This window comes from Aspergillus pseudodeflectus (genome assembly GCF_044049435.1).
Source record: "Aspergillus pseudodeflectus strain CBS 756.74 chromosome Unknown BJX68scaffold_10, whole genome shotgun sequence".
NCBI lineage: Eukaryota > Fungi > Ascomycota > Eurotiomycetes > Eurotiales > Aspergillaceae > Aspergillus > Aspergillus pseudodeflectus.
Window position 1 is genome coordinate 565006 of NW_027263786.1, and position 18377 is coordinate 583382.

The 18377-nt window shown below is 51.5% G+C and overlaps 4 protein-coding genes across 4 annotated transcripts; 1 reads left to right on the forward strand and 3 right to left on the reverse strand.

Annotated features, from left to right (window-relative positions):
* Positions 1 to 4648: 4648 nt before the first annotated feature.
* Positions 4649 to 5209, reverse strand: BJX68DRAFT_264353 (SNARE domain- containing protein; the record flags this gene model as incomplete). The annotated part of the gene is made up of 3 exons (XM_071044944.1): positions 4649 to 4807; positions 4952 to 5060; positions 5187 to 5209. 3 exons carry the CDS (start codon positions 5207 to 5209, stop codon positions 4649 to 4651), a joined length of 291 nt encoding a protein of 96 aa, XP_070901866.1.
* Positions 5210 to 5488: 279 nt separating this feature from the next.
* BJX68DRAFT_231738 (putative telomere silencing protein Zds1) lies at positions 5489 to 9294 on the reverse strand. The gene is made up of 3 exons (XM_071039387.1): positions 8829 to 9294; positions 6298 to 8598; positions 5489 to 6244 (listed from the first exon to the last, which is right to left on the reverse strand). The coding sequence occupies exons 1-3, from the start codon at positions 8832 to 8834 to the stop codon at positions 6032 to 6034; spliced, it is 2520 nt and encodes an 839-aa protein (XP_070901867.1). The 5' UTR covers positions 8835 to 9294; the 3' UTR covers positions 5489 to 6031.
* A 1127-nt stretch (positions 9295 to 10421) lies between these two features.
* On the reverse strand, positions 10422 to 13099 carry BJX68DRAFT_231745 (SYLF and SH3 domain-containing protein). The gene is made up of 4 exons (XM_071039388.1): positions 12560 to 13099; positions 12362 to 12465; positions 11222 to 12300; positions 10422 to 11169 (listed from the first exon to the last, which is right to left on the reverse strand). Exons 1-4 carry the CDS (start codon positions 12600 to 12602, stop codon positions 11148 to 11150), a joined length of 1248 nt encoding a protein of 415 aa, XP_070901868.1. The 5' UTR covers positions 12603 to 13099; the 3' UTR covers positions 10422 to 11147.
* A 264-nt stretch (positions 13100 to 13363) lies between these two features.
* On the forward strand, positions 13364 to 18306 carry gem1 (ERMES complex Ca(2+)-binding regulatory GTPase GEM1; the record flags this gene model as incomplete). Its single annotated transcript, XM_071042777.1, has 9 exons — positions 13364 to 13373; positions 13438 to 15308; positions 15416 to 15420; positions 16266 to 16408; positions 16469 to 17405; positions 17465 to 17750; positions 17800 to 18003; positions 18053 to 18128; positions 18179 to 18306. 9 exons carry the CDS (start codon positions 13364 to 13366, stop codon positions 18304 to 18306), a joined length of 3660 nt encoding a protein of 1219 aa, XP_070901869.1.
* Positions 18307 to 18377: the final 71 nt, after the last annotated feature.

An 18377-nucleotide genomic window follows, 5' to 3' on the forward strand; every position in this document is an offset into this window, starting at 1 on the left:
TTTTAAGTTGTTGATATTGTGGATAGCAGCAGAAACTCAACAATGCCGTAGTACCATTCAATAAGAATATCATGACTTCACGAGCATGCCAAAAAAAAAAAAAAAAAAAAAAAAAAGGGAAAAAAAGTATGACACAAGATAGGGCACTGAGCACCGATCTTCGGGTCCCACCAATATGTAAGTAAAGTGGGGAAGGTTCAAAACAGCCTGAGCCGTTTCCGTCACTGGATTTTTGGGCTTTATCGCCGCTGGATGTGGCGATTGGTGTCAACTGAGGATTTTCTGGCGGGTCCGGAAATGGTGCAATTCTGTTGACTAAGCGCAGAGGTAAAGATAACAAAACACTGTGCCTGGACGAGGAATCATCAGCCGGCGCCCAGCTCATATATACTGTAGTGAGACAGCGCAAAGCGCGGCCCGAGAGTGACAGCGCCCCAAAGCGAAGGTGGCAGAGCACAGTAAGAGCCAGTGCTGATATAGTACGGGGGGTCGGGAAGATACATACCGACGGGGTAAGAACTCGAGGAGGGGTCAAAGTCTAGTGTAAGGAGGAGCCAAATTCAATTAAGGGGAGAAAGCGAAAATCAAGGCAGGCGATGGGCAGTATTTAGGTAAAGGATTGCGAAATCCGAATTATTTGGCTATCAATTTAGAGCTGGATATTATTTTCCCGGGCTGGGATCGTCCGGCTTTATCGTCGTCCACTTTTCCTCTCAGATCGGCTGGCCTTACGGGACTATGGCACCCACAGCCGCCTCGCGGGCTTATCACAAGTCAAGGAGAGTGCAGAGGGCCCTGGATGGCTTGATATCGTGATGATGCTGCGCCTGATGCGCTGTCTGTTTCTCCTTCCGAGATGATTACAGCGTCGTACTTTTGCTCTTCATTCCCTCAAACTGCCTCGGGATCACCGTCCCGCGCGGTGCCCCGATGCCAGCATAAACGTCGGATCAGCCCGAGCATTGACACCTCGTACCGTCAAGAATATGGGCGCAAACCATGCTTTGAGCTGCCATCAGCATGTGCTCGAAGGAACATCATCTGCATATGCAAGGCAGTCGCTCCAGTCATGTTACACAACCCCGTATTCCTCTCCATGCTGATAACTTAGTACTAAGAAATTAAGACGCGGCCGCAGCTGTCAGCTGGAAGATCTCACTGGGAAAAGAAATATCCACCGTTTCATTCGTGGCTTATTTCCTGACACCTGCAGCTATACCACAATGATATGGTACTAATGTTATTGCCTGATTCATCATCTTACTACACACGCATTACTCACCTAGTCCTAGAAGGAATAAGTGGCCTGATACCTAGGGCATCCGGATCTCGGACTGTATCACGAAATAATTGTGCATGAATAGGGTACGCATACTATTACGTCTTCGCATGAAACAACCCCAGCTGATGCAGGCTAAGCTCAGCTTCTGCAATTCTGCAGGGGAGGATTCTGAAGACGAGGGCTGAGTGGGGCATGGAGATTATACGTGTACTCGGTGAGCGCATCTTGCAATTGTCAATGGCTGACATATAATAATATTTAGCCACCATGTTGTACGGGCGCGCCTGGAGCATGACACAAGATTGTGTTTACGCAGACTTGAAGAGGAAATTATAGAAACCAGCGTCATGAACTTAACATCCATGGGCCGAGGCAAAGGGGAACATATAGTAGTAATTGACAAGGATATGTAGTCATCTGACGGTCTGGACATGTTCGAATGTCAATCCTCGGTGTAGGGGTCGGGATTATTCTTCCTGCGACGCGGTTGATCGACAGTTAATGCATGTCCGCGTTACGCAAGTGGCTATCATGCAGTTCGAGGCCATGAATATATATCCCTGATAAGGTTAGAGGCGAGGGGACATCAGCCACGGAATCCGGATGCCGGATCATGTCGAATGGTCCAGTTATCCGATGGCTCGAATAATGCGAACTACAGGGGGATCATGTCCCATGCCTCTGAGTATACTAACTTTGTACATAAAACCACTTAACCAAGCAAAGCATCCAGTTGAGCGGGATCTTTCGGAGGGCAACATGTGATAGATCGGAGCAAGTCACCTTCTCCGGAACCGGCCCAACCCGCCCATCCAGCTTCATCAACAACCTATTCCCAACACATCAACCCGCGGATCCTCGGCCATCAAGCGGCCCAGCAAACAACCTTGTTGTCGAGGTAACAATGACGCCGATTCTCAGAAGCACAGTCGGACTCCAGCTTCGCGGCAGCACAAAGCCGCCATCCTGACGCAAGGGATGATATCATGAGGGGACGACCAGCAAATGGAACTGGTTTAACCATGGACCAACATGGCGATTGAGACACCACAGGTCTGTCTATAAAAGTCTCCGGCTAAATTTAGGTGCGTTTGGCAACGCGCAATCATGACTCAAATCTTCCAGAACGCGTTCTTTCCATGGTTGATGATGTGCAGGGCCACCCAGCGATTATCGTCGGAAAAATCCGCAACGCGCGTTATCACTCGTCCGCCAGCCAGAGCAAAGTCTTTATTGTGGGCCGCAGCTCAAGGGACCTCATGCTGTCGTTCAGGGTGGAACCCGTGGGATATCAGACACAAATCCTCCCACGCAGCCACGCTCCTGTGTCAAGCCTTCTGTGACGGTCGCTTAGCCAGACTACGAAGTGAAAAGGTACCATACGCAGCGCGTCGCAATGGGTGACAAGAGGCAAGATTGCATTGCACCATCCACCGCCAACGTTCAACAAGCACTGCAGCTCGTGTTCCACCACGGATAAGAGTGGTCCGCAGGACAAAAGTCTAGATCCACGGACGGATTGCCGGCCCCTGGCCTCAGCATTACACTCGGCATGCCGAGTCGACGACAGGAAACATCTGCAGCCACGGTGTCCCCATTCGGACTAGAACGGTAGGGCCCGCCCGAGACGAAGCCATCGTGAGCTCGAGAAGCGTTCCTGTTGGTCGATCGCAAGTGAGTTCCAGGTTTCAGCTCCCGATAACTTGATAGGAACGCGAGAGCCGCGTCAAATCGCTCAGAGTCAAGCAGAGAAAGCCTGAAAGATAGCGCGGCGGATTCCACCTGCACAGCTGCACTTGCGTGCGCTTATCGCAACATCTCTCCCTGATCGTTGCCGAGACGGCGGTTTCTACCGTTAGTTCCCACAGCGGGCAGGTTTTTCAAAGCACGTTATTTCCATCCGGGTCCCTCGCCTGCCTAGCGTTCAAGATTTTCTCCCGTCTTGCTAGTCACCGGCTCCTCGATAGGGGTAATGGCTCTTCCGTTCTAGCGGTCAGGTTGCGGCGTGCGCTTCCTTGAAGATATTTTATTTGACATCCTTGCCAATCGGTATCAGAGTCTGTCACACATGGGCCCAGAACAAATCCACTTTTATCTTGCTCGGAAATTTCCGTCCGCAATTTACCCGGCCATATATGCAAGACCCTATCAGATCGGGATTCCTCCCGAGTCCTTTCATTTATCAACATCGCCTTATCGTGGCTCCGACTGCCTTTTAGGGTACTCGAGCTAGCTACACGGTGAACTACCTCAGCTCAGTGCATATCAAGGCAAAGCATCATCAACGTTCACCAAATCATATGCCACACAAATCCCCGCCTGCACTTGAGGGCCCCAGCCTGAAACACCGATACTGTATCTCCGAAGCGCTTTGTCTTGATTGAGCCCAGGAGCACCGGCAATGGCGTGACAGGGTACTTTAGGTTGCTGTATTCCGCAGCCCGTGCACCGGGCATCTCGCCTCGTACCTCTGCCATCTCAAGCCACAAATTTAACCCTCTGCCGATGCACGCGAACCGATATTCAGGCAGTTGCCGCAGGATTTCCCACTGCCGGTTCCGAATGCAGCCCGTGTTCTGACTTCTTTGTTTGAACGAATGGGAGTACTGGGTCCCGATCCGATGTCCTGTTGTGTTCCACGCAGGATACAGGACGCTAACATGTAGGCAGTACTCCGTATAGTAAGTAGCATCTGAGAATGCCTAGTCACAGTCGATATTCGATATATACTTCCATCTCCAGGTGATAGGTCCGGCCTGGGTCTTAGCCCTTCAGGCTTTCCAAGGACCATCTTCTCATAATAAATGAAGACCCCGAACCCTCGTTCTAACATCTGGCATAGAAGAGCAGAACACACTCGAAAAAAGCCGATCTCGCTTGCTCTAACATTAACACAAGAAAGAATTATAGTATAAAACAATTGGCCGAGAGGAAAAAAAAAGATACACCGAACCTAGCATCCAGATTCCACCGAAAGGTCCACGACGGTTCATGCCCTCCCTATCTTGATCGAGACAGGGTTCTAGAACCCTTGTAGTCCAGGTCAACCCGACACATGTCCGCATCTATCTAGAACCAATCGCATCTTGCCCGACATGGATCCGCTGAGCTGACCATGATTGACATAAGGCTCACGACATCAAAGCACAATACTAGCAGCAGAATCAATCTCGCCCGCGAGACGACGCCTTGCAATGCATGCATGTCTAGATTCCTCCTTCTGTGTTCTCCCTTTAAGAACATCCCGACCATCACTCATCATATCGCCTCATCCATACCTACCATATACACATTTCCACCCCCCAGCACCACCAAATCCCACTATTCCACCCCTACCCCTCCTCCTTTCAGAGCATAAAACACCGTCTAGAAAATCCACCCAAGAATAAGCCAAATCAAAACCCCAGCGCCAATGACAATTCCCGCAACCTTCAGCACAGCAACAGTATCGCCTTGTCTCGCCATGCGCGTAAGTCGGTTCGCGCTGCCTTTGAGGTTTGTTGAAAGGGAGGAGAAGACTTGGTTCTGTCATATGTAGCATGGATTAGTTTATGTGAAGAGAGGTCGATCTGGGTGGGATAGAGTATGTTCGGGTTAGGTAGAGTCGAATCATGGCAAGTCCGGGTAGGCGTAGGCTGCGGAAAGGGAGAAAGAGTGCTGTGGGCGTACCGAGTGATCCAACGAATCCTGATCCCGCGCATTATCATAAATATCAATTGTGACGTGTTTCAGCGCGGAGACTTTGCTGGAGAGGGAGTTGAGGAGTTCGTTATTTTGCCTGCGCAGGGTGCGATGCACTTATTAGCCCCCGTTTCCAATAATTATATCAACCCATATCATCTCTTTTATCCCGAATAGCAGTCCGAAAGGCATAGTTTTGAGGGGAAGGAGAGCGGCCACGTACTGTTCGCGCTCGTAGTCGGCCATTTTGTCTTTCGCCGGACGGGCACCGGAGTGGTTCAGAGGGAGGGTTTCTTTCGCTTGGGAGAGGAGGCGTTTTGAGCAATATAGCGGTTAGCTCTGTAATCTTGGAAAGTCCGAGTACGGGCGTTTGATGTGGTCTGTGATTCAGGAGTGAGGACACTCCGTCTGGGGTCGGCGATCAACACCCCGGTCCATGACGATGGTTTCAGTCACGTGATATCACAGCCTCAGCCACATCTAGATTCACTAGATTCAATACTACTCTAGGTGGAGGTGGTAAAGGCCAAAATAACTGTAATTAGTGATCCAGTCTACTATTATACAGCGCCCATATAGCTGCCATTCCAGAAGAAACCTTTTGTCTTCAACATAGCGCTGTCCCGACAGAGAGAAATAAGCAATGAAAGTTTATGAACGATATTGGTCGTCAGCCGTCGATCCGTGGCACATTCGGAAACGATAAAAATGTATGAAACACATTGAAACACATTGAAACAGGTAAGAGAAACCAAATGAAGAGAACCCCAGACGCTATGCGAGCAAATCAAACCAAAGTAGCAGGTCAAAGTTGTGCGCCACCTTGTCCTTCGATATGGAATATCGGACGAAGCGCTATATAGAGACACAGAACAGTATAAGCACCACGCAGCCCACTCCGGCCCTTTTGGTCACCCGGTGCAGCAGGCCACGGAAGCGGGCAAAATGAGCAGAATCGGATATAAGAAAAGAAGGAATCAGTGTACAGAGTCTGATAGGACAAAAGGGGTATTTGCGCGCTGCGGGAAAAGTATCAGTAGCAGAAGGGAGAACAGATCCTCATCTCTGTCACCACATATCATCGTCATCGTCATCTAGTTGCACATCGTCCCCAAACGACATATGCCCGTAGTTATAGTGTCCGGAGCCATATGAGTTACCGTTGTCGTAGCCGTGTTTGCTTCCTCGCGAGTTTTGTTGGTAGTGGTTTTGTTGATCATCGCCATAATCATACATCTGAGGATCATCGTAGGCACTATCAGCATATTGCTGATCCTGGGACTATATATCAGTCAGTAATCGAAACGAACAAAGATAGAAAATGGTTTGCCTACCTCTTGGTACCGTTGGTACTGCAGGTACTCTTCCGACTGTTCTCTGCTCTTCTGCTGTCTTTGTGACGCTGACGTGGCGAGCATCATATGCGGATGCATCTGCTGAACCTTTGCCAGATACGAGTACATGAAGTTGCTGAGTAGTACTTGAGAGTACAGAGCGCGCCGAGGATTTGCAAGCTTGATATGAGCCATTCTGTAGATGGCGCGTTCTTCCAAAATCGAGAATCGAGTCCAGGGATAATCGACATCGGCTCGAAGCTCCCGGACCGGAGGTTCTGGGGACAATGTCCGAGACAAGCTCTTCTTATGGTGATGTTCGCTGTTCTTTTTCCTTCCGCCACCAAAGATCGAGGAGAACAGACCAGATTCCTTCTCCTTCTTGGTCTCTCCCGAAGATCGTCGCGCATTGTCCTTTTTGCGTTCCTCTTCGAGTTTCGGGTCAAGGCGATCAAAGACGGCGCTCTCGCGCCGTTGGCTGGGCTCGTTGGAAGCTGTAGACGCATGCGTGGCGTCGTGCACTTTGTCCGTAATCTTCGTTTTGATCTTTTTCGAATCGCTATCCTTCTTCTTCTCTTTTTCTTTGTCCTTGTCCTCAGATCCAAGAAACCAATGCCAACTTGACTTGCGGCCACCCTCAGAATCCTTCTTATCTTTGCTCTTCTTCGACTCCGATTTTCGGTCTTCGGCTGCGGTAGGGATGAACGAAAGACTGTCAGTCCGAGTAGTGTTCCCCTTGATTAACTGCGGATTGTTGGCAAATTCATTAAGTGTGGGTGTAGAGTCCTTGCCATGCGCACGAGTGGGCGAAGGACGTTTCGGCTGTTGGGAAGAATCATTGCTTGATACACGGGTTGGAATATGGCTAGACTGCGAGCTTGGGGTAGAAGGCGTCGAACGGGCCTCTTGTGGAGGTGTTTCGACAATCTCTGGTATCTTCTGTTCGTGATGTTGAGCAACTGGTGTCGATTGTCCGTTCGAATCGGCGCGCGCATTCCACTGGCGTGGCTGCTGCGGGGCGTTCACTCGATTCCCAGAGTCCTTCAAGGGCTGACTATGCGATGCTTCCATAGTCTGTTGGGAGTCTTCCAGTGTCGAGTCGTTCGAAGAGCCCTGCGATCGAGCCAAGGCTTGAGCGCGGGTTACGCTGGGAGTGGGGTCAGTTGAGACTCTGGTCAAACCCAATATCGGTTGACTGCCGGATCCGACTATTGAGTCCAGGGCATCCTTCGAATCAGAGTTTCGGCCCGTTCTCCTAGCAAATGACGGTCGTTCGCCCTTTTTTAAGCTACCCGCCTTGCGATATTGAGTTCGTGTAGCTCGTCGAAGGCTATGGCCGGGTGGTGCAGGAGGTAAGATCGGTCGATCATCATCGTTTGAGATCCCAAGCGATTGAACGGTTTCCAACAAAGAGGACGCACTTGGAGCCCGGTTTTGCGAATCGCTCACCAAGCTTTCTATTTCGTGCAGGTTCGGACCCTGAGGGTTCCGGTTCTGCGATCGTTTCCGTTCAAGCCGCTCCGCACCATCCTTGTAACCTTGCCCACTGTCGATCTGCTTTGAGAGCATAGATCGTTTTCGACGAAGTGAGCTATCTGACCCGTGGCGTTCGGGACTCAATGAGGAAAAGTCACCCGACCTGCGCTTGATGTGCTCAGCTTTACTCTCGAGAAACGATTTGAACTCCTTCGGAGCCAGCTCCGGGTGTAAACGAGCGGGGACCCAAAATAATCGTGAAGTGTCGTTCTCGTCGGCAGACGGCGAGGGTGCTATCGATGGGACGGGGAAGTTCACGCTCGGTAGATCGGGATCGCCGGTGGCAGTAACATCCATCGACATCCGCCGGATGGCGGCCAGGTTGCTGAGTTCCTGAGCAACGGCTGCTGGATCTGACTCGTAATCGATGTCATTCAATGGAAAGGACGTTGTGGCGGTATCAGTCGATCCTGGTGTGGTCGGCGACGTCGGTCCACCATCTGAAGACTTGCCCCTCACGGCAGAAGGGCGGGATTGGCCATTGGCATATCGATAGCCGCCATCTGCTTCATTACTCTGCACCTGCAGCGTTTGTGAGGAGGAGGCTTCGGCGGCGGGCCGATTTTGCGGGACGATCGATATGGCTTCGCTCAACGGGGACGATATATAGCTGAGACGCCTGGAATCTCTCTTGTCGTAGTCATCTTCGTACATGTGCCCGATGGCCTCCGTTACATGGTGGCTCGGGTCACTAATCGACAACTGAGGAACATGACCTCTTCGCGTCGAGTATCCTCCGCCAGCCTCCGGGGGAGTCGCTGATGCCTAGAATTGAGAACGCGACCATGGTCAGCAGCTGCTCGCCTATACGGGTTGTGTCCCCCAAACGTGGGGTTTCGCGCTCCATCCCTTGACTGAGGGGTATATTTCTTTGTAGATCAACAATATGAGATGACAAGAATATTGTTTCAAGGGAATTTGCTGGCTGAAAGTGTCTCGAGAACCCAACCGGAACTTCCCAACATGGAACACGAGCAATAAGTGCAGTAACATACCTGCATGTGTCCAGATTATCCGGTAATCTTGCCAGTTTCGACCGGAGATCGGCTGTGGGCGAAAAGGCGGAGGGATTGATGCCTGGTGGAGAGGAGGTCAAAGTACCACCACGGGCGAAAGACAGCGAAAATAGCTGGTGGTCATGGAATCATGGACGCGGGAGGGGCAGCGGATAGGAGAGAGGGCACGGCCACCAGGTGATGGAGGAAAGAGAGGTCGACGGGGAGGGCTGATCATCCGGCGACCGAAGACCGTTGTAGAAGGGGGCGAGGCGGTTGAGAATCGAGGAGGCAGAGGACGAGGAGGGAACGAAGAGGAAGGCGACGAGGTGGAGGGGCGGATGGCGGGAACAATACTGAGGCCAAAGGAGGGAGAGGGAGAGGTTGTCCGTCCACGGTGGTGGAAGCAAAGAACGGATCAAAGATGGGGGACGGAAATAGCAGGACGGCTGTTGGTTGTCGTTGTGGTTGGCCCGCCGGTCTAGGCGGGAGGCAGCGAGGCACGCTTCGAGGAAGTCGTCGTTTCCAGGTTATTATTTGCTCTTAATCAATATCGCCTGGCTCAACGGTCATTCTCAATAGACGTAAGGTTTTGACTTTTGGACGATGCAAGGCCAGGACTGGAGTCGAGAGGGAGCGATCGACAGAATCCTCCTCATTCTATGATTCTACTGAGTACATGCTTCTGGGCACTCCAGTTGTTTGTACGACCTGCTTCTTCAGCTTCTGCTGCAAAGTTCCTTCAGGCCCCGTTCCATGCGCTGTTACACTTCTACTCGTGACAAAGAGCGGCTGAAGCAGTCGAAAACTCAGGATAAGATGAAACAGCTTTGTACGCTGTCTTCGTCTCGGATGGCGATCGCGGTGGATCAGCATGGATTTCCCCGTACTGAGGCTTAGACAAGTTGCCAAGGGTCTTCCAGCAGGACAAGAATCATTCGTGAATGAGGTCATGCTTTCTGAATATCAGGAGCTCGAGTCCTTTGTGAGCCGATCATGCACAGGATCGATCCAAACATACGAGCCTTGGTGGCTTCTGAGATACTCGTTATCCACGTATGTACTATAGAGTGGATATACTAAACATTAATCGAGAAGTCAGTTGATCTTCAAGTCTCAAGCCTTTCTACTCTGCATGTTCGCCATTCAACTCGAGACTTGAGCAATGAAATCATATACCAAGCTTCTAAGAATCTCGTCATTTCAACCTGGTCATCCCGCTCGCTAAAGAGCTGAAAACTTGGTCGCCTGCCTGAAGTATGAGAGCCGATACAGATCGCGCATAGTTGAACCACAATCTTGGAGAACACGGGGTACTGGAATGCCGCACTGTTTCGCTTCGCGCGCATCAAGTGTTAAAGCCCCAGCCTCCCTCTGTTCTCGGGGCATTTCTTGGTCCCCGTGCCCCTTGATTTATGACCATCATTGGAGCGGCGTGCTTCCCAGCCGACAATCATCAGAGTAATTGGATGGGCCAGCTGACTTGTTCCAGATGCATTTCTTCAGCTGCTCGGCGGCAGTCGTCAACTTGGAATTCTATATCGAATTGGCGGATTTGGATAATTAAAGCACTGTGTCATTTCTTGATTAGATGTTGTCTTCTGAAAGGCTGTTAAGTAGTTAAAACACCCTGGAATATATAAACGCCGTTAACGCCGCGAGACCTAGCCTATCATCCCCGCCTTTCTCCTACATTTGAACCCGACATGATTCAATTGAAGAGTCAAAGCAACTTGGAGAGTAACTCCTCATAGATTTCACCATCCCTTGCAGAAAAGTACTCCGTATGTTTCAAGTCCATAGGGTAGTGTCAGTATCAAGGGTCCCACTGGTAAGTAGCCAAGCTTGACCGCGCACGAGGTGAATAAGAGCTGACGCAATGATGCGTCTGATAGCTGATGACGCTTATCTACTAACAGCTAAATCAATTTCGTTTCTAGAGATAAGCTTGCGCGGACTATATGCTGGATATAATGACGATAACGATAAACAGACGCGAAAGGTATAGACAACTTGAAGCAAAGAGGATTCAGGATAAAGACGAGGGACTCAGGTTGGGGCTCAGTGCCAGAGACACAGTGTCGAGTGCTCTTCCCTCCAAACGTGTTGGTAAAGCCACCCCCTAACTCCGACGCTTACGCGAAAAAGCTGAAAGAGAATCGCGGAGCGAAACATAAGGGTAATACTTTCGAGGTTGCCAAGGTTCCAATATGACTGAAATACACTCGATTCGATAGAGATAGTAGGAATAGAGGAAGGGATAGGGTGATCTTAGGTCATGAATTTCGTTCCGCATGGGCCAACATCTTGGCCAAATGTCTAAGCTGCATCGACATAGTTCCTAATTGCTCGTTAGCAAGCAGCGTCAGGGTTCTGTGAAGATGGAGGCTTACGCAGGGAATATGCCCTCGCGGTCACCGATTCGCCCTGTCCACCAGTCTTCTTTCTTTTCGGTGCGCTTGACGATTGTGATCACATCGCCCTTCTTGAATCCCAAGTCACCATCCTGATCGGCATCGAATGTGTAGAGTGCAATGGCTTGGTCGTCGCGCAGCGGAGCAGTTTGCCCAGTACGCTGGCCAAAAACAGGCTTTGGCGCTGTCGGGCGGCTGGGCTTTCGGTCGGAGTAAACATAGTCATCATCGTAGGTGTTGCTTCGGGGGCGGTTGTAGCTGTCAAACGCATCGTTGCGGGCAGTATTGCTGTAACGAGCGGTGGAAGACCGGCTTAACCCTCCAGAGGGTCGGTCGTATACATCATCAGCCCAGGTGGTGGCACGGCGCGGCCTATCGCGGTACTCGTACTCATCTGAGGGCTCGTTGTATCCCGTCGTTCCTGTGCGGTCGCGTCGGACGCCTTCTCCGAAGGCATCTCCTCGGCGGCCCTCCCAAACCACATCGTCATGACGGTCATCGTATACCGGGATATCGTTGTACATGGAGTCGCCGTTTGTACGAACCCCGTAAAAGGCACGGGAGTTCAGCACACGTAGAAGGGGCTCGGCGCTGGCCGGTGGTGGAATAGTGCCGCTGAGGAGTTGGCGGGCAGACACTCGGCTGTTGTACATCTTTTCATTGGCGTCCTTACGCTCGACCAGCATGCTCCCTTCTAAGCTGACACCAGCAAAGAGACCCTTTGTCTTGGAGTATGAGAAAACAGCTGCGACGCCCTTGGTGCTTGCGGCACCAGCAGCCTCTGCATTTCGACCAACTGGTCCAGCAGCGATCGAAACGTTACCACCAAGAGTCAAAGTTCCCACCTGGGAAAACGTCCGCACGGCGGCAGCATCGTTGAGTATGAAGACAAAGTCCGTCAATTCAAACCCGATTTGGCCTCCGAATCCAGCACCAGCGGTTGCGATCGCGGACGGCGCAGACCATGATCCATCAGGCAATCTGGCGACGACAACACCGGAACCAAAACGAGCAGAGCCCAGGAAGCCCGCTTTAAGGACGGTAAGAATGGCAAGACCCTATGAAACAAATAGTCAGCGATATTGCTATACTTGGTCTCGGCGGTGTCCCTCTTCGTACCTTAGCGCCGGCCAAAATCTCAGGCGGGATGACCTTGTCAGGCCCAAATGCTTGTCGCGGATCAACGAACGATGCAAGGATCTTCCCAGCTTTCTTGCATTCGCCTTTCGGAAGGAGAGTAAGATTAACGGTCAGTTCACACGTTCAGCCTGCCCGTCTCGGGACACTGCGGGGAAACCTGGAGAAAGCGGTACTCACTTGACAGAGACGAGGGAAGCGGATTGTGGATTCCGAGAGGCATTTTTGATGTGCTCGTCCGACTCTCAGGGACCGATTACTGAGGGGAGGATAGATGGCCGCTGGGAGAAAGCGAAGTTGAAGAACGTCGAGTCGCAGGAATCGAGATGACTGGCGACAAGACCTTGTCATAAAATGGGACCGCCCGGAAGTGGAGTAAAGAACGGCGCTGGCTGTTACACCTGCCCCAGTATGCCAATGACAAGCAGATGAGCCTTCAGATTGACGAAAATGAGATACAGTACCGAGTACAGCGTCGTAGAAATAGTAATAGCCAGTTTGTGTCTGAAAGCCAGCGGCAACGCCGGGAGTCCGGGCAGTCAGCGACGGAAACCTCTTCTGTCAGATGCGGGCAACTCGGGGCCAGATCGTGGCTGAGTCGCTCCAAGAGCTGGGCTGGGTTTGGTCTTACCGGTTACATGATTCTGCAAGCCAAAGAGAGCTTTGCTTTCTGAAAATGAATATTTCTCTGCCACTCGTCTCCAAGCTCCAGGAATACTCGATATGCCGTTCAGTTGGGTTGGGAACCCTCTGTTGATATGACCGACGGGTGGGTGCCTGAGGCTACCCGCACATGTAAGAACGCACAGCCACGGGACTCCGACGATCGCCCAAACTCCGCGTAACTACCAGTCAGTTCCAGGCTGGTAACCGTGACGGCCGACGTTCGAGCCAGGTTCTGTCGACTGGTCGTGGGCCTATCATTCGAGCAATGATTTGAGAATTCGAGGCGCTTACTGTACAGCCTCCCCTCCATCAGTTTAAATGGCTACAGGTTCGCATCCACCCGAACGCGCACTGGTTCACCCGCGAAGGCCTGGAATACTGACGTCTCCTAGTCCGGATCTGTGTCTGCGGGGACGAGGGAACAGGAAAGTCGAGCCTGATCACCTCCCTTGTCAAGGGAGTTTTTGTCACGAACAAAATCCAACCTATTCTCCCACAAATAACCATCCCTCCTACGATCGGAACACCCGAGAATGTCACGACGACGACTGTGGTCGACACCTCCGCTCTTCCACAGGAGCGGAACAATCTTGCCAGAGAAATCCGGAAATCAAATGTGATATTATTGGTGTACTCCGACCACTATAGCTATGAGCGGGTGGCTCTTTTCTGGCTGCCATACTTCCGGTCACTCGGTGTCAACGTGCCTGTCGTGCTCTGTGCCAACAAGTCTGATCTTGCCGCGGATCATACCGAGACCCAAGTTATCGAAGATGAAATGTTACCGTTGATGTCGGAGTTCAAGGAGATTGATTCATGCATCCGGACCAGTGCTCGCGAGCATCGAAATGTCAACGAGGCATTCTTCCTTTGCCAGAAAGCGGTTACCCATCCCATCGCGCCCCTATTTGATGCAAAGGAGTCTGCCCTGAAACCGGCCGCGGTCGCGGCATTACAGCGCATTTTCTATCTCAGCGACAAAGATCGAGATGGCTACCTATCCGATAAGGAAATCAAAGATTTTCAGATGCGTTGCTTTGAGAAACCATTGAGCGAAGAGGACCTGATTCATATCAAGGAGACAATCCAGAAAACGCACCCTGGCTCTGTGACGCCTTCAGGCATAGATTGTCAAGGATTTATCCATCTCAATAAGATGTATGCGGAGAAAGGGCGACACGAGACGGTCTGGATTATTCTTCGCGCATTCCAATACACTGACAGCCTTTCCTTACAGGAGGGCTACCTCCACCCTAAATTTGAGGTGCCCCCCTTTGCTTCCGCCGAGCTGTCGCCTGAGGGGTATCGCTTCTTTGTGAACCTCTTTCTTCTGTCTGATAAGGACAATGATGGTGGGCTCAACGATGCGGAGCTCGCATCTCTCTTTGCGCCAACACCAGGACTGCCTTCATCCTGGAGCGACGGTTCATTCCCATCGTGTACTGTCCGAAATGAGGCTGGCCACGTAACTTTACAGGGTTGGCTGGCGCAATGGAGTATGACAACGTTTACATCGCCCAAGACAACGTTGGAATACCTTGCATATCTGGGGTTCGAGTCCTCAGATCGAAGTAATCCTTCTACGACGGCGGCGCTCAAAGTTACCCGACCACGAAAACGAAGAAAGCGTCCCGGGCGGGTAGGTCGCAACGTGGTACTCGGTCATGTTGTAGGAGCTCCAGGATCAGGCAAGTCGGCTCTGCTTGACGCCTTTCTGTCCCGTGGCTTCAGTACGATGTATCATCCCACTATCCAGCCACGAACTGCAGTCAACACTGTTGAACTACCTGGGGGTAAGCAGTGTTACCTGATCATGGACGAGCTCGGAGAGCTGGAGCCCGCTATACTCGAAAATCAGGCAAAGCTCCTAGATCAGTGCGATGTAGTCGTATACACATACGATTCGTCCGATCCCGATTCATTTGCATATATACCGACGCTCAGGGCAAAATACCCACACTTAGAGGAGCTTCCAAGTGTTTATATCGCTCTCAAGGCTGATCTGGATCGCACGACTCAGCGGGCAGAGTATCAGCCCCACGAATACACGGCAATGCTGAACATGCCTGGGCCTCCCCTCCATGTAAGCGTCACCTGGACCTCGATCCAAGAGGTGTTTGTACATATTGCCGAAGCGGCTATGGAACCCAGCACGGCTTTTCCACGAAGTGAGGAGGATGTTGAAGGGAAATGGATGGCGTGGGGAATTGCGCTAGGAGCAGTGGTATGCGCCGGGGCTGCCGCAGTCATGATTTGGCGACGAGTCAGCGGCAGCGGGGCTTGAGGTCTAAGCGGGATCTGCAAATGCGAAGAAGATGGAGTTCGATACCCCGAGTGATACTCGTTGCTTGCTTGGATAGATTTACTTAGGATATGTTGGTCATGCTGGCCGATAACTTAGGCTTAGCCGCGAATGGCTGCAGCGCGGACCAGGCTCTCCGCAGTTTGAACAGGCTTTAAATCCTGCATTGACCTGCTTTAATATATGTATAATAATTGAGAATTAGCCAGTCAACTTGAATCGGCTGTGTATATATTTCCCCTCATACCACGTTGGAATCAGCCGCTTTAGCGTGCCCCACGCCAAAGTTCCACCAACCAACCAGCCACACCTCCAACATCGATCATGGAACGCTCCAACTGACGTTCCCCGGACTTCCTCCCACCGACCGTTAGCACCTCACTCGTTCCTTCTCCTCTATTTAAATGTGGCCTTGGAGACCTTCCCGCACAGCTTGAATTTTTGTGACCTGCCCTGCAATTCCTCCCGTTAAACTGGCTCTCTGAAACCATCACCTCTCCGTCTTTCTGGCAGGCTTACACAGAAACTCCCCGCGTGCGCTTCCCCGAGCAGTTGGCGAATTGAACAGGATTGCGGCAACCACTCGTGTCTCGCTAGCCGCCTGGAAATGGTCGCACTTTTCTGATTCAGCTGTGGACCGTAGTTGCTTCCACTGTCGTTGAATCGAGCTCCGCGTAACAGTGTTCCTGGCCAATCTCGACTCCCCGGATCAACTCCGCAAAGCATTATACGCTACTACGCACTGTCTATCACGCCACAATGTTGTAAGTAATGGCCATACTTCTCTTTATCTTTCTTATCTTGCATGCGCGCTCGGCTGGCTCGGCTTCCTTCAAGAAACCACGAGGGTGTCTCCCGAGCCAACCGCATCTGATCGTAGGCACCCATACATCGAACCTATATGCTGACTTACGCCAGTGTCCTTCCCCCACCTCCGCCTCGCTATACCGTCCCGGTTGCCTATGCAGCTGGGGCATCGAACGGTATGGCGGTTCCGATCGTGGAGACCAACAACATCATCACCCATCCGGAGAATGGCTGTCCGCTACAGGTCGGAGAAGGTACGTCGGAGTGCTGTATGCTAGCGCGCAGGTACCTGCTAACAGAAATTCTGTGTATAGGGACCTATCAACTTCAGGACGATCTGCATCTCGCAACCCCTCCCCCGCACCCGTCTGAAGCGCCGATCATCAATCCAAACCCACTTGCAACCAACCCTGCTCCTCCGACATCAGGCGTCAAGCTGTCGCTGGTTAGCCTTGGCCCTCGAAACAAGACTGTGTTCCCTTCCAAGCTGAATGTCACTGCGCCGCCTTTCGGAGACGGCAATGCTGCTCTTGCGCCGATTGCTGCGAAGGACCCCTCGAAGAAGCGCAAGCCGAAGAATAACATTATCAAGAGCAGTTCGTCATTTGTGTCCCGGGTCATCATCCACGAATCGACTACAAAACGCCTAAATGATCGCGATCCAGAAGGACTATTTGCGTTTGCGAACATCAATCGCGCATTCCAATGGCTGGATCTCAGCTCGAAGGTGAAAGACGAACCGCTATCGAAAATTCTCTTCACAAAGGCGCACATGATCAGTCACGATGTCAATGAATTGACCAAAAGCGCATCTCATATCGATGTGGTTATGGGTTCTTCAGCTGGAGACATCTTTTGGTACGAGCCAATCTCTCAGAAATATGCCCGAATCAACAAGAATGGGGTCATAAATAACTCGCCAGTAACCCACATCAAGTGGATTCCGGGCTCTGAGAACCTATTCATGGCAGCGCATGAGAATGGCCAGTTGGTCGTGTACGATAAAGAGAAGGAGGATGCTCTTTTTACTACAGAACTTCCAGGGGGGTCGACAGAATCGGTCAAGCCGTCGAGCCGATCACTGCAGGTGTTGAAGTCTGTAAACTCACAAAACCAGAAAACAAACCCGGTCGCAGTCTGGAAGCTGGCCAATCAGAAAATCTCTCAGTTTGCCTTTTCTCCAGACCAGAGACACCTTGCTGTCGTACTGGAAGATGGGTCTTTGAGACTGTTGGACTACCTCCAGGAAGAGTATGTATGCTCCACAAAGTACACCATAGTCATGGTACCAGGGCTAATTTACCTCTTAGGGTCCTAGATGTGTTTCGAAGTTACTACGGAGGATTGACTTGCATTTGCTGGTCACCAGATGGGAAGTACATTGTTACTGGTGGCCAAGATGATCTGGTTACGATTTGGTCTCTACCAGAACGCAAGATCATCGCGCGATGCCAAGGTCACGATTCGTGGGTCTCTGCTGTCGCTTTTGATCCGTGGCGATGCGATGAGAGGACGTACAGAATTGGTAGCGTTGGGGACGATTGCAATTTACTGCTCTGGGATTTTAGCGTCGGCATGCTTCATCGTCCCAAAGCGGTACGCTTATCAAGTGCCCCTTGTCTTCTAGTCTAACTTCACTTTATAGCATCACCAAGCGAGCGCCCGCCATCGATCAAGCCTCATAGCATCAAGCTCACAGCAGATCAATCGCCGCCGCGCAGATAGCGCAGGGAACCGCATGAGATCGGACTCCCAAATGACAGCCGCTGACAGTGAAGGCGCCTCCGATCAGCCTATTCAGCACCCTGTCGAGTCCAGGGCTCGGACTGCTTTGTTACCTCCCATCATGGTATGTTCGGCTTCATCTATCATATCAATGATCTCTAACCGTGATATAGTCCAAGTCCGTCGGCGAAGACCCCATCTGTTGGCTCGGTTTCCAGGAGGACTCCATCATGACATCCTCTCTAGAAGGTAATGAACTTCCCCTCAGTACGCTGCAATCGCTAATTGAAGCTATCAAGGCCACATCCGCACCTGGGACCGTCCCCGGGAGAATATCGGCGATAACTATGGCGATCAGAACTCGTCTGCAGCACTGGGCACCAGCATGGGCTCGAATCCTGCAGTATCGTCTAGAGGCTCGCTGTGACAGCTACCAGCCACTTAGACAGTAAGACACTGTAAATATGCACCTTACATGTATCATTCATACCCGTTCGA